This window comes from Petaurus breviceps, unplaced genomic scaffold (genome assembly GCF_028583685.1).
Source record: "Petaurus breviceps papuanus isolate PSGF00001 unplaced genomic scaffold, PetGlider_PUasm1.0 207, whole genome shotgun sequence".
NCBI classification, from domain to species: domain Eukaryota; kingdom Metazoa; phylum Chordata; class Mammalia; order Diprotodontia; family Petauridae; genus Petaurus; species Petaurus breviceps.
In genome coordinates this window covers 28226503-28240526 of record NW_027185850.1, presented here as the reverse complement: position 1 = coordinate 28240526, position 14024 = coordinate 28226503, and the positions used below count along the sequence as shown (strand labels likewise).

Genomic DNA, 14024 nt, shown 5'->3' with positions numbered 1-14024 from the left:
CAAAAATTCAAGAACTAGTTGAGTAACTAGACCCTCCAAAAGTAATCTTTATGATGTTTCCAAGAACAAAAGTCTCTAGTGGGGTGCCCCAAGGCTCTGTCTTTAACCCTGTGATATTTCACATAAGTTATATGATCGTGGTTTTAGAACTGGAAGGAAGCTTGGAGATCATTTTGGCCCAATTCCCTTACTTCATAGAGGAGGAAACTGAGACCCAGAGAAAGGAAATTACTTATCCAGGGTCCCACAGCTAGTAACTGTGTCTAACACGGAATCCCAATGCAGCTTATGTCTCCAAAGCCACCATCTTTCACTGAATAGAAGGAATGCTTGCCATAGTTCCAGGTAACACAAAGCTGGAAGGAATAAAGAATGTGTTGGATGACAGTGAATATGGGCCTAATGTAATCAGTTGAAATCTAATTTAAGTTTTATACTAGAATTTTTTTTTAATCAGCTTCATGAGCTCAAGATGGGAGAGGCCAGGCTAGAAAGGGCATTATCTGGACAAGAACAGGGGAACTTCAATATGTCAGTAGTACAGTGGAACACCCCACCCCCACCCCCACTGATGTTACCTTAGACTACATTTAAAGAGGCAAAATTCTAGAATGCCTCCACTTGGGGAGGGAAAGAGGTGGGGATAGGCAGGGAATGATTGCAGAACATATCTCAGTCATTGATGACAAGTACAAAATGTCTTTATTTCACAGAAATAAAAGCCATTTCAAAGGAAGGCCATTATTATTTGGGACCAAATTTGACTTCACCTGATCAAAACTCAGCACTGTAGAGACCAAAGTCTTGGAAGGATCCCAGACCAGGTAACTTATGTGTGTACCAAGCTCCAGACTAACCCCTCAGCCCATCCCAACCTGAACCTTGACCATGGCCCCAAACTGAACCCTGCCAAAGGAGATGGGCTGAGAGGGTATAAATGGCTTAGAGGGCTAAGAGGTGACTCGTGATTACAGATGAAGCACAAAAAAAAAAAATGTGTAATATTTGAGAAGGTAGCAGAGGTGATCTGTTCAAAAAACACTCAGGGAATCTTCAGAGATGATGAGGTTTGCCCAGGAGGAGAGCCAGGAAGGTGTGGGGAGATGGGGTGGGAAGGTCACATGCGGGTGCTTCGGACTCCTGGGATATCTTCCATCACATTCTCATTCTCGTAGGCATTTTTGTGCTCATTGGACCTGAAAGGGCAAAGACCAAAAGGGTATTTACATCCACTCCTTCCCAGGGGGTCACCACACCCTATCACTGCTCCTGCCCTAACTCCCCACCCCCGAACCCTGGGACTGCAGGAATGAAGTGGCCCCAGGCAGAATCACAGAAGGGCAGAGACCAGGAAGTGACCTTGGAAGACATGCTGTCCCTCGTTTGACAGAGGGAGAAATCAAGGTTCATAGAGGGAAAAGAATTTGTTCAAGATCACACAGTGCAAAGTCAAGGGAAAAAGTCAGAGTTAGACTCAGATCCTTTGACTCTCAAGCCAGGCACATCCTTCCTTCCACCTCTACCTCCCCCCTGTCCAGCCCCCTCCCAGGTCAGGCAGATTACAAGCAAAGGTAGCATGATATTGTCAAATTGATTGAGTTTCTGCGGCTAAAGCCCAGTCTGTTTGCTTGAGCATGTGCCCTGGGATCTGTCCTCTCACTAAGCCTCCCACCCCCTTACAAGACTTCCTCTCCAATACTGTTCTTTCATCTCCTTCCTGAATCCCCTTACTAAAACACATTCTCCCCCACACTAAATGCTTATCCCCTCATTCCCTCAACTGAGCCACTGTCCTCAACATGCTCCTCACTGATTCAGCTAAGTGGTATAGTAGATAAAAGGCTAGCCTTGGGAGTATGGGAGACCGGAGTTCTAATCCTGTCTCAGAAAACCAAACAGATTATCCCCACTCCCAAGACCAGGAAGTAGCTCCCATACTGTCCCATACTGCATGCTGTCTATACCACCTGGAGGTCTCATCTGAGAGCAAGTTCCTGTAAAAAGAAAACTGGATCTGCTGGGATAGATGAGTCTTTATAAAAGCATTTGCTCCTTCCTTTGTCCGTGGCAGAGAATGTCTGTCCACTGACATTCTTCTTCCATGATCCGTCCCGTAGGGTCCAAGTCACAATCTGGATCAGCGTCAAGATCCGGGCCAGAGTCAGGGCCACCGTTGTGGTCAGAGTCAAGGTAAAGATCTGGTTCAGAGTGGGAATCCTAGGGCAGGCTTACCTGAAGTTCGAAGCCATCGTTGAATACCTTCCATCCACCCCTGCCAAGGTCCCATCTGATTTGCCTCCAACTGATATGACCGTTGTCCCAGGCTCCCTGTTAGAAGACACCCCCCCATCAAAGATCAGCAGATACCCGTTGATCTCACTCACCCCATAGTAGGGCAAGGCCCAGGGGAGGAAGCTCAAGGAGATGGTCCCATTCCTGGGTCAGGGGAAAGATTCATGTCTCCTACTCACCTTCTCAGCTTTTCTGTTGAGCATCCACTCACCAAGCTGGTTATAATGGGCCTGCAAATGTCACAGCTTTCAGTGGACTGGCACTGTATCTATGGGGGCCCTATTGTGGTAGTCTCTTTGCAGGACAATGTATGTGTGTGTGTGTGTGTGTGTGTGTGTGTGTGTGTGTGTAGCAGAATTAGATTCATTGGTAGTTTTCAGGGTAAAGGATGAGACCCTGAGGAACAAAGAGAAAGGTAAAAGCTTGAAGTAACATTAGAGACCACCTCGTCCAACCTTCCCATTTTACAGAAAAGGAAATTAAGACCGGAGTTACGTGACTTGCCTAAGGTAGTAAGTGGCAGAGACATGATTCGAACCCAGGCTCTTGGACACCAGATCCAGTGTTCTTACAATTGTAACCTACTTAAGCTTCCCATTCTCATATCAGTGAAGAATGAGATTCCTCTGGCTAAAAACTCAAACAGCACAGAAAAACCTTGAATTTTCTAAGACTGGATGATAGAATCAGGCTCCAAAGAATTCTGGAGAGACTGGAATATGGTACTAACTCTCATTAGATGAAATTTAGTAAGGATGAATGGAAAGCTATTTCTGAACTAAAAAACAAAACAAATTTCACAACTACTTGGCAGCAACTATGAAAAAAGATCTGGGGGTCTTAATGCATGACAAGGGCAATGTGAGTCGAAACTATAACATGGCAGCCAAAATAACAATTTGACTTTGGTTCCATGAAAGGAAGCACATGGTCTGAGAGGTGATGAGGTCCCTCTGTCCTCTGCCCTAGTCTGACCTCATCTATGATCTTGTGCTCAGTTCTGAGGTCCGCCTTTCAGGAAGGACATTGATCAGAAGAAGACAGCCAGAATGGTCAAGGACTTCAAGTTCATGCTTTGGAGAGCCAACTGAAGGAGCTGGGGGTGTGAGAGTAGAACACTTGATGGGGATGTGATAGGGGTGGTCACTTGAATTCAATAAACCATTATTAAAATCAAAGTAAAAGGTATTCTGATGAGAGGTAGTTTCCTCACCAAAAATTCCCTACACCCATGAGATCACAGGTCCCAATCGGTGAAGAAATGTGCAAAGTCCCATAAATGAGGGGGTTTGACTAGCTCAGAGGTGGGGAACCTGTGGCCTTGAGGCCATACATGGCCCTCTAGGTCCTCAAGTGTAGCCCTTTGATTGAATCCAGACTTCACAAAATTATTTTATTATTATTTATAATAAATCAATAAATCTTTTTCAGCAATTCTACACTAGACACTGGGCAACCCCAAAAGCATCTGAAGGGTTCCCATCTAGAATAGAATTGGATTTGTCCAGCTTGACTCAAGCACAGCCAGGACCAACTGAGGAAGTTACAAAAAGGTCCACTGAGGCTTGTGTCTGCAAAAGCTTCCTAACAATGAGCTGTCCAAGAGTGGAAGGAGCTGTTTCAAAAGTAAATGAGTTCCCTGTCACTGGAGGTATTCCAGCAGAGGCTAGACAACCAAGTATTGGAGATGTTGTAAAGGGTCTTCTACAGGCATGGGCTTTTCTACAGGCATGGGCTGAACTAGGTGGATACTGATGTTCTGAGATTCTGTGGCATCAGGAAATGTGAATTTGAATCCCAGCTCAAGCTACATTCTGGTGCTGTGTGATCTGACTAGGTGAGATCACATAACTTCTCTGAATGCATTGCCCTCATCCTGTCTCTGAATGGAGTCTAAGAGCAATTAGGGGGCATTTGCTCTGGGGTAGAGGGGTGATAATATAAAGTCTTCTCTATCCTCAATCAATAAATTGACCATTTTCCAGGGACAGTTGCTAGGGACTGAAGATACAAAAGCAAAAACAAGTAAATCCTCCCCTTCTAGGAGCTGGAGTCCTATCAAGAAAAGCAACTTGAGTATGTATGTGTGTACACAGAATCAGCACAAAATGAATACAAAAGAGGTTGGGACCCCCGTGTGAGTGCCTAGGGAAATCAGAAAAGCCTCCCTGGTGGGAGGGGATGTTCAAGCTGAGTCCTGAAGAAAATATCTAAGTCCATGAGTGTAGAAGAAATGTGCTCCAGGTACGAGGGAAAGTTGCCCACGTCAAGGCATAGAGATGAGATATGAAGTGGAATGTGTGAAGAGCAGTAAGAAGGCAGGTCTGGCAGACTGTGGGAAGCTAGCTTAGGAATGGCTTTAAAAGCCACATGGAGGAGTTTATATTTTATGCTAGGGAGCCACTAGAGTTTATTGAGTAGGGGAGTGACATGGTCAGATCTGCACTTAAAGAAATCACTTTGACTGATGTGTAGATGATGGATTGGAGTGGAAAAATACTTGAGGCAGTGAGACCAATTAAGAAGTTATTTCAATAGTCCAGGACAGAGGGGATGAGTTCTTGAAATAAGGTAGTCAGTGTTGAGTGGAGAAAAGGGATCGAATTTCAGAAATGTGGATGTAGACATGCGTAAGATCCGACATCTGATTGAAGGGGGAGGGGAGAGTAAGGTGGTTTTGCCTTCCTCAGATCCTGCCAAATCCTCCTCTAACTCAATTCTGTTCTCAGCCTGAGCTCTTCACCCGGGCCACAAGGGATGAGGTCTTTGTAGGAGACCTTACGCAAAACTAGCCCATTCCCAGAATTCTAGTCATGGAAGGAAATGGTTTCCCATTCTCTGAGAGAAGGATAAGAAAGTAAGGAGGAGGGGGATGGAGAAGGAGGGGGAGGATGATAAAGCAGAGGAAGAAGAAAAAGGGAAGGTGGCAAGGAAAGAAGGAGAACCAGGAAAAGAAGGAGGAGAAAAGTAGAAGAGGAAGGAAATGAGGAAGCAAGAAGAAGGGCAAGAAAAGGTTAGGAAGGAGGACAAGGAAACAAGTGAGGAGGTGGAGGAGGGAGGGCAAGAGAGCAGGCGAGAGTAAGGAGGAGGAGCAGAAGGAGGGGAGGAGGCTGAAGAAAGTGGAATGGGGCAGGGAAGATAGTCTCTCCTTCCTTCAGAATCCCAAGCAGGTGGAGACACTGGGACTTGGCTATCTAACCCTTCCCATTGCACAAGTTGGGGCCCGACCTTATTCCAACATCACTCTCCTGCCTACCTCCACTGTTTGACTGAACAAATTAGACTGGAGCACAGCAAGAAAGACTGATTATTGCAGAGAGGAAGGCCCATCCCTTGGAGAGGCTGGCAACAACAGTGATATAAGGACTCTCCCATATGATAACAATATGGCGCCCAATTTCCAAAGTGCTCCTCATCCATCCTTTCCTGAATGAGTCGGATAACTTACGGATCCTTCTGGCACCAGAAGTGATTGACAGCAAAAGCTATGGCCACAAAGATCAGAAATACGGCCGCAGCAATCAAGCCCTGCATCCACGGTTGCAGACTCCTCAGACCTAGGGGAAAAGAGAGAAGGAGATACAGAACTTTATCTTACAGAGAAAAAAAAATCTAGGGTCTGAGGTGATCACAAGCTTCGGTATCCCCAAAGATCTCAATAAACTGGAACAAAGGACTGCATCTAAAAAGATAAGATGCAAAAGTAATAATAAATGTAAAATCTTACAATGGGGATTCCAAATATAAGTCTCACAAGACAGGAGAGGCAAAGCTAGAGAGCGGTTCATCTGGGAAAGATCTGAAGGTCTTGGTGGACTGCAAGCTCAAGATGAGTTAACAGTATGACATGACAGCTAGTCAATGATAAAACATTTATTAAGTACCTATTATGTGCCAGCACATAGAAAGCTTCTCAAGGAGTTGACAGTCTAATGGAGGAGACAATAGACAAATAACTATGTGGAAACAAGTCCTACATGAGATAATTTGGAAGTAAGCAGAAGTAAGTCAATGGAATTAAGACAAATTGGAAAAGATTTCTTGAAGAAGGTGAGATTTTAGTTGAGACTTGAAGGAAGGCAGGGAAGCTAGGAGACCAGAGATAAGGAGGGAGAGAAGTCCAATCCTGAGGGACAGTCAGTGAAAATGCCTGGAGCAGGAGATGGAGTGTTTTATTTAAAAAACAGCAAGATACTGATGTCCCTGGATCAGAATTTGTGTGTGTATGTGTGTGTGTGTGTGTGTGTGTGTGTGTGTGTGTGGCATGGGGGGGGGGGAGGTCTCAGAATGCAAGGTATAAGAAGGCTGGGTAGGGGACATATTGTGCAAGACTTTGAATACCAGAGGATTTTACATTTGATCCTAGAAAAAATAGTTTCTTGAGGAAGGAGATGACATGGTCTGACCTGCACCTTAGGAAGATCAATTTGATACTAACCAAAAAAATCTAATGAGATCTGAGGCTGTGTTAAGAGAGATACAATATCTAAGATGAGGGAGGTGACAGTCTCACGGTTCTCTCCTGTTCTGGGGTCATATTTTAGGAAAGACATTGATACACTGGAGAACATGAAGAGGAAAGTAGTCAGGATAATGAAGGCTCTTGAGATCATGCCACGTGAACGCTAGCCAAAGCAATTATTGGGGTCTTTTGTGGAGGAGGAAGAGGGGAGTGAAGGGGCCAGCAAAATGAGAGTTGTTTTCAGGTATCCAAGGGCTGTCATGGGGATCAGCGTCATTTTGCTTGGCCCCAGTAGTCAGAATCAGGAACAAGTAAAAGTTACTGAGGAGCCAACTGAAGATCAAAATCAGAATGATCAGAGCTCTTAAGTGCAATGGGCTATTTTCTTAGGGGACTCATTTAGGACTTGGAGAAGACTCAGATTCAGTGGGGTTGGGTCTAGGACCATAAGATAGAAGAATGGAGAAGCCAACATTCCTAGACTGGGGCCCTTTCCTACAGACCAGACTGTCTTCCTAGTCTTTTATTATTCAAGAGAATGAATTCTTAAAAGGATTTATTACCAAGGAAAGGGACTCTGGTAGAATATGGGGGCTCAGAAGATGAATGGTAGCTCAAGAAGAAGTTAGGAAATCAGTGAGGAGAATGAAGATTTAATGAGAAGGGTGAGCAGTTCAATGTTGTGATGGGAGTTCAGTGAGGAGAATATAGGCTCAATGTTCTGGGAGGGTTCAATGAGGGGGATGGGGAATCAGTAAGTGGGATGGGAGATCAGTGAGTGGGATGGGGATCAGTGAGTGGGATGGAATCAGCAAATGTGATAGGGGATCATGGGGAGAGGCTTGGGACTCAGTGAGCTGATGGGAAATCATTGTAAATGCTGCAGACTCAATGAAGGGATTCAGGTTTGGTGGAAAAGGACTCAGTGAGACAGATTGGGAATCATCGAGGAAGATGAGAGTTCAGGGTCAGTGATCAGTATCTTTTTGCTGGGCAAGGGCTTGAATAAGTGCCTAAGAATCTAATTCCAGCATGTCAAGCTCTCTTCAAATGGGTCACAGCCTGAGCCATGTTTCCCCTCCCCCCTCAACTGGAAACATCTCCTACAGAGCCTCACTGTCCAAAGAGATCACTGTCCAGCCTCTTAAGCCAAGAGGGTTCCCAGCTGGAAGCTGGGCCTGACCCTGCCTCCTGGGTATGTGGCAAGGTGGGTCTAAGTTCTCTTATGTTGGCACACTATGTGGAAAATCCTGTTCCAGAAGATGGAGTTTCTCCATAGAAAGTAAAGGCCTGATGAGTCTGTGCCCTAGAAGAGACTGAGGAAAGGCCAAAAGGAGTGGACAGTGCAGGAGTGTCCCCCAGACCTTTGGAGTGACCCCAAAGTACGTGTGGAGGAGGCTTCCAAATACTTCCTTCTCCTGACAGCTCCCCATCCCTACCAGTCTCCCACAACTCCACCTACTATCAAGTCCAGTCAGGTGAACTAGCATTTATTAATGACTCTCTGTGTGCCAGGCACTGTACTAAACACTAGGGATACAAAGGAGTCTGTTCTCAGGGACCTCCCAGTCCAAGCAGGGACACAACAGGCAAGTAACTGTGTATAAATAACACTCAGAATAAATTGAGAATAATCAACAGAGGGAAGGCACTAAATTCCTGTAAAAGCAGGGTTTTAGCTGGGGGAATAAAAAGAGAAAGAAATAATGAGAAGAAAGAGAATTCCAGGCATGGGGCACAGCTGGTGGAAATGCTTGGAATCTGGCTCTGGAGCATCTTGCGTGAGGAACAGCCGGGAGGCCAGTGTCACTGGATCAGAGGGAGTGTGGAAGGGAGGGAGGTAGATGGAGGTCAGATGAGGAAGGACTTTAAAAAAACCCTCCCCCCCCAAAAAAAAAGCCCATTTCATTTTCCCTTTGCCCATATTCTATTTTTTTTAATGTTTATTATTTATCAGCAGATCGTTCAGGACAAGAAGGGCCCAGCTTTGGGAAGGCAGGAGGAAGAGGGAGGGAAGGAGGAAGTCCTCAGAGATCAGCTCACCCATCCTCCTGCCTCTAGGCAATAATTGGAAGCCCCGTCCACGTGGGTGGCTAGCCTCTCCAATACTTTGAGTAACCAAAGTTCCTTTTTTCTATGTGGAGAGGGAGAGGAAAGACACCCCACTCCTACCTCACCCTCAGAAACCTTTCCTGATGTAATCTAAAGCCTTCCTGCAGTGATACAGCCTTTGCTTCTATTTTTCACATTGTTTGGGGGCTTAAGGGAAAACCAGTTGAGGAGGAAGTTCTGGCCGCTGAGCCAGGGGAGTCCCTCCCTTATCTCCCCTGCTAGGACAAGGAGTACTGGGACAATCATCTTCACTGAACATCGCCAAGGCCAAAGTGGCTGTTTATCAAGGCATTGTTGGCCAGAGCAACATTGTTTCAACGGCGGTGATGTTTTCCTGCCAGAAACCTGTGGGATGGGATAGAGTTAGGAAGCCTCCCTCCCTTGTAGATCTGGTGGGCACATGGATTTTGATGCCCTCTTTTCCCCGGACTGGTCTGAAGTTTCGTCTGTCTTTCTTTTTCTCCCACCAGAAATCTCTTCCTGGCCTGGCTCAGAGCCTCACCGGCTGACCCTCCTTTCTCCAAGCACAGACAAGAAGGAAAGGTTGGGGAGGTGAACCCCCAAAACAATACATGCTATCATAGTCTAGAAGACGGAATGAAGCTTAGGTTCTATGCTTTCCCCCTCTCCAACTGCAGTAATAATCTCTGTCCTCTCACAAACTGCCTTGAAGATCAAGTGACCCAACAGGTGTAAATGGGCTTTGAAAAAAAAAATTTTTTAAAACGTGAGAGCTGAGCCAAAAGAAAGGAAAAAACAGAAGCAACATTCTGGAAGAGACCAAAGGTCTGGGTTCTAATATAACCTCTGATTTTGACTTGCTGTGTGACTTTGAGCAAGTCACCTCATCTCTTGAAATCAGTTTCCTTTGTATCTAAAATGGGAAAGTTAAACAAAATGATCTCGGAAGCTTCTGCCAGCCCTGACATTTACTGTGCCACATTCTAAAAACCCTCTGAGTGATAATTTTTTATGTTCTAAAGTCAAAGGGTCTTAAAGGCAGAGCTGAGAAGGACTCCCAAAGGCCATGTGACCCATTTTACAGATTGAGGGACTGAGGCCCAGGAAAATTAAACAACTTCCAAGGATCATATAGGTGGTAAATGGGAAAGTTAGGGTTTTAATCCAGGTCCGTTCTAACCCCAGAGGGCATCAAAGTAGATAGAACACTGAGCCTGGAGTCAGGAAGACTCCTTGCAGAGATTAAATCTGGCCTCAGACATGTGAAAGCTGTGTGACCCTGGACAAGTCATATAACCCTGTTTGCCCCAGTTTCCTCATCTGTAAAGTGAGCTGGAGAAGGAAATGGCAAACCACTCCAATATTCTCTGTCAAGAATACCCCAAATGGGGTCATGAAGAATTAGACATGACTGAGAAATGACTGAACCACAACCTCTGCCCCTAAGCCAGTGTTCTTTCCATGGTATTTGGAAGCCTCTTCAAGGTCTTTCCCAGCTCTGGCACTCTCTGTTCTATGTTCTCAGACCCTTCACTACTCTGATATTCCATGATCTCCCTCAGTCTCCACTTAAGCCCTCCTCTCCCACTCCCACCAGCATTGCTGGCACTTCCCTGTATCCTCTGACAAGTACCAAATATCCCTCTGGCTCCATCTGCAGCAGAAGAGCTACCCTCACCAGAGCCCTAGAAGATAGGTAGTCTAAATGCTGTTAGCCTCATTTTCCAGTTGAGGAAACGGAAACCTCAGAGCCCTTTGTCCAAGGACACACAGCTAGCAAGTACTCAGGGCCTCTGAATGCCAAGCCCAGTGCTAATTTCACAGAGGGCAATGGTTATAAGCCCCACTCCCTCCCTCATTTGCCTCAGAAAGAAACTGAGACCCAGAGTTGGAAAGAGCCCAATATCACAGCAGCGATCCGGGGCAACAGTGACTCAATAGCCCAATTTTCAGGCCAGTTCTTTCTGCGCAGACTCCAATCCACCCCAAAGTTAAACATAACCGTATCTGGAACCCCGAAAGCAGGAGTCCGACAGAAGAGAGACTCTGCGGGCATTTCCTTTGGGTAATATGGCAACCTCCTCACTATACAAAGTACCCACTTCTCAAGTCCTCCCCCCGATTGTCCCAGAATTGACCATTTTACCCGGTCCCCCATCTCTGAGCATCTGATGTAATAACATGTCAGCCAGCCATCTGGTACCTTCTGGAGCAAATTTGGATTCTGATGCTTCATTAACACTGTTAGGTTCGTTTCATAGATGGGGAAACTGAGTCACCAGAAGAGCCGAGGCCAGCTGAGAGTGTGCCAGTAGAATAATTAGAACTATCCAAAAGTAGAAGGAGTCTCCCACCTCCATCGGACTTCTTTAAATGAGGGTAAATGATCCCATGGTGGCTACATAGATGTGGAATTTCTATTCAGGTTTAGGTTGCAATAGATGCCTCTGAGACCCCATCTGTGTCTGAGGATGTGATTGTGGGACCCAGGGGGTCCACTTCCCCCAGCCTGGAGGGGGAACACTCCTTGTTTGCATTGTCGACTTTGAAATGAATGGGGGCCAGATAGGGATGGAAATGGGAGGGAATTAACCCACATATCCAGAGTCCTAAGGAAAACCCATCATCCCATAGAACCCGATATCAAAGCATGTCAGTGCCGGGGGTGGGGGTGAAGGGGAGAAGGGGGCAAGGAGGGGATCCTTAAATCAGAGAAGAGAGCATGTCAGCACTGGAAGGGCCCTTAGAGCCTAGAGCAGAGAATATCAGAGCTGGGAGGACTCAGAGCATAAAACATGGCAGGTAAGGGCTGGGAGGCATGATAGAACATAGATTGCAAATTCAATAGCTACTAAGTGCCTCCTTTGGGCAGAGTACCCTTCTAGATTATGTCAGACCTGGGAGAAACCTCAAAAATCAGCTCATCTAACTCCATCATTTATATATGTGGAAAATGAGGCCCAGAAAGGGGAAGTGAGTAGCCCAGATTCTCAGAGAAAGCCAACGACCAGACCAGCAACACTGCCCAGGTCTCCTGACTCCTAGGCTGGTCTTCTTTCCTAGGACAAGAATGTCTGTTCCAGTGCAGAATTGTTTACCTGGGAATCCAACCCATCAGCCAGAGCCTGGCACTGACCCACATTGGGAGGACTGACTTCCCAGGAAGCCCTCCAGCCCCCAGTACCCCGAAGGCTACCTTGTTGACAGGTGACTGGGTCTGCAGCCATAAGCAGACATAGCAAGACCAGCTCACGGGTCTCCATGCCTGCAGTATGTCTTGTCCTGGCAGGTAGAGTTCCTTGCTTACTCTCCCCTCACTCCGGCTGTGCAGAACTTACAGGTGGGGGCCAGAGGACCCGCCCCTCCAGAGCTCTGGCTATGAGATCCGCAACTATGAGGTCAGCAACTCCTCCTGCCCCACCCCTCCTGACTCCAGGCCAGCCTCTTCCCAATCAGCTCCACCTCCCACTGGCACTGAACCTGGCCTGGCACTCGGGGTTTCCCCAAGGCCTGGTCTGGGAGCCCTCTGCCTATTCTTCAGACTTCTTAGAGAGGGGCAGGAAAAGCTCCTTCCAAGGCCTGGGAAAGGCCACTGACTGTCTATGGCCCCCTAGGGCCTTGACTCTCCCAATGTCCTGAGCTCCCCATTGCCTCCCAGGGCTCCCAGAAGCTCTGGAGCTGCCCCACCCCCTGATGGCTCAGCTGGCTGAGATCATAGATTGCAAAATGTGAGGCCCCTCCTGAAGAACTGGTTATGTGTAATGACTGACAGAAAAAAAGGAGCTGGGCCCGTACCCATCCTGGCCTAGAAACAGACAAGGTGTGGAGGATTCATGAAGTCAGGCAAAGGGCAGGGAAGTCCTCCTTCTTTCAGGCCTGCACAGACCCATCTGGGGGACAGTGTCAGCACTGAGAGCCACGTCCAGGAAGCCCACTGAGCACATGGAGGGTGTCCAGAGAGGGGAGAGAAGAGAAGGCTTTTACAGAGGGCCCAGGACGTACCAAGCACCATGATAAGCACTTTTGAAATATTCTCTGGGGCAGCTACGTGGCACAGTGAATAGAGCACAAACCCTGGAGTCAGGAGGACCTGAGTTCAAATTCGGCCTCAGACACTTAACACTTACTAACTGTGTGACCTTGGGCAAGTCACTTAACCCCAATTGCCCTGCCTTCTCCCCTCCAAAAAGACAAAAACAAAAAGAAATGTTCTCTCATTGGATCCTAACAACAACCCTGGGAGGTAGGTACTATTAATACCCTCATTTTACAATTGAGGAAACTGAGGCAGAGTGACTTATCCAAGGTCACACTGATGGTCTGAGATCAGATTTGAACTCAGGTCTCCCTGACTCCATGGATGCCAACAAGACTGGGGAGGGGATTAGAGACCATAACATTGGAGGACTAATTGAAGGACGTGGGGGTGCTGGTGTCTGAGGCCAGCTACTTCCTCTGGGGGTCTTCCTAGGGAGTCTTCCCTGACCTTAAACTACCCTCAGCTCCCCACTGAGTTAGAAGCACAAAGCTCCCCCTTCTGTCCCCTGGATCCTCACACTCAGATCATGTCCATATAGGTGTTCTCTGAATGTCTGTGAACACCATCTGTGGCTGTCCTCAAGGGGTCCACATAGTGGCAGTAGGTATTCAAGCGAATGAAGCCACTTCCTCACAGCCAACCAATGTGGGTGTGAGGAAAGGGATTTTTATTCCCATTTCACAGATGCAGAAACAGATTCATAGGTCCTACAACCACAGAACTTTGGGTGATGGAAGGACTTCAGATGCCAATTAGTCCAACCCAAACCTGAATAGGAAATCCCTTGTACAATATCTCCCAAATGGCCACCTAGCCCTAGCTCCCAAGTAGCTCCCCTGCTTCTGTTTTCTGGGGGAATCTCAGGCCCCTGGGTGTTAGCTCTCCTAAACTAGATTGGGAACTCCCAAAGGGCAAGACCCAGGACTCTTTTTCATGCTTGGTCCATGGTGCCTAGCACAGAGAGATCAGGACAAACAGCTTTGAATCCTCTCTCTTCTCTCTATCTGCTCCCATCATTTAAGTATGCTCTCCAGCCCATGTTCTAAGCCTAGAAGGAAGCCAGGGATCCTAAGAGTGGACCTGGGAGAGACACCATTCCTGATGTAGAAACTAAGCAAAAACATAGACCAGAGATGGAATGGAGTGTCTGTGGAATAA

General features: G+C 46.9%; 1 protein-coding gene across 1 annotated transcript; it reads right to left on the bottom strand.

Annotated features, from left to right (window-relative positions):
- Positions 1-683: 683 nt before the first annotated feature.
- LOC138165004 (PDZK1-interacting protein 1-like) lies at positions 684-12517 on the bottom strand. Its single transcript, XM_069093050.1, has 4 exons — positions 12024-12517; positions 5741-5849; positions 2233-2328; positions 684-1196 (listed from the first exon to the last, which is right to left on the bottom strand). The coding sequence occupies exons 1-4, from the start codon at positions 12088-12090 to the stop codon at positions 1118-1120; spliced, it is 351 nt and encodes a 116-aa protein (XP_068949151.1). The 5' UTR covers positions 12091-12517; the 3' UTR covers positions 684-1117.
- Between the last annotated feature and the right edge of the window lie 1507 nt (positions 12518-14024).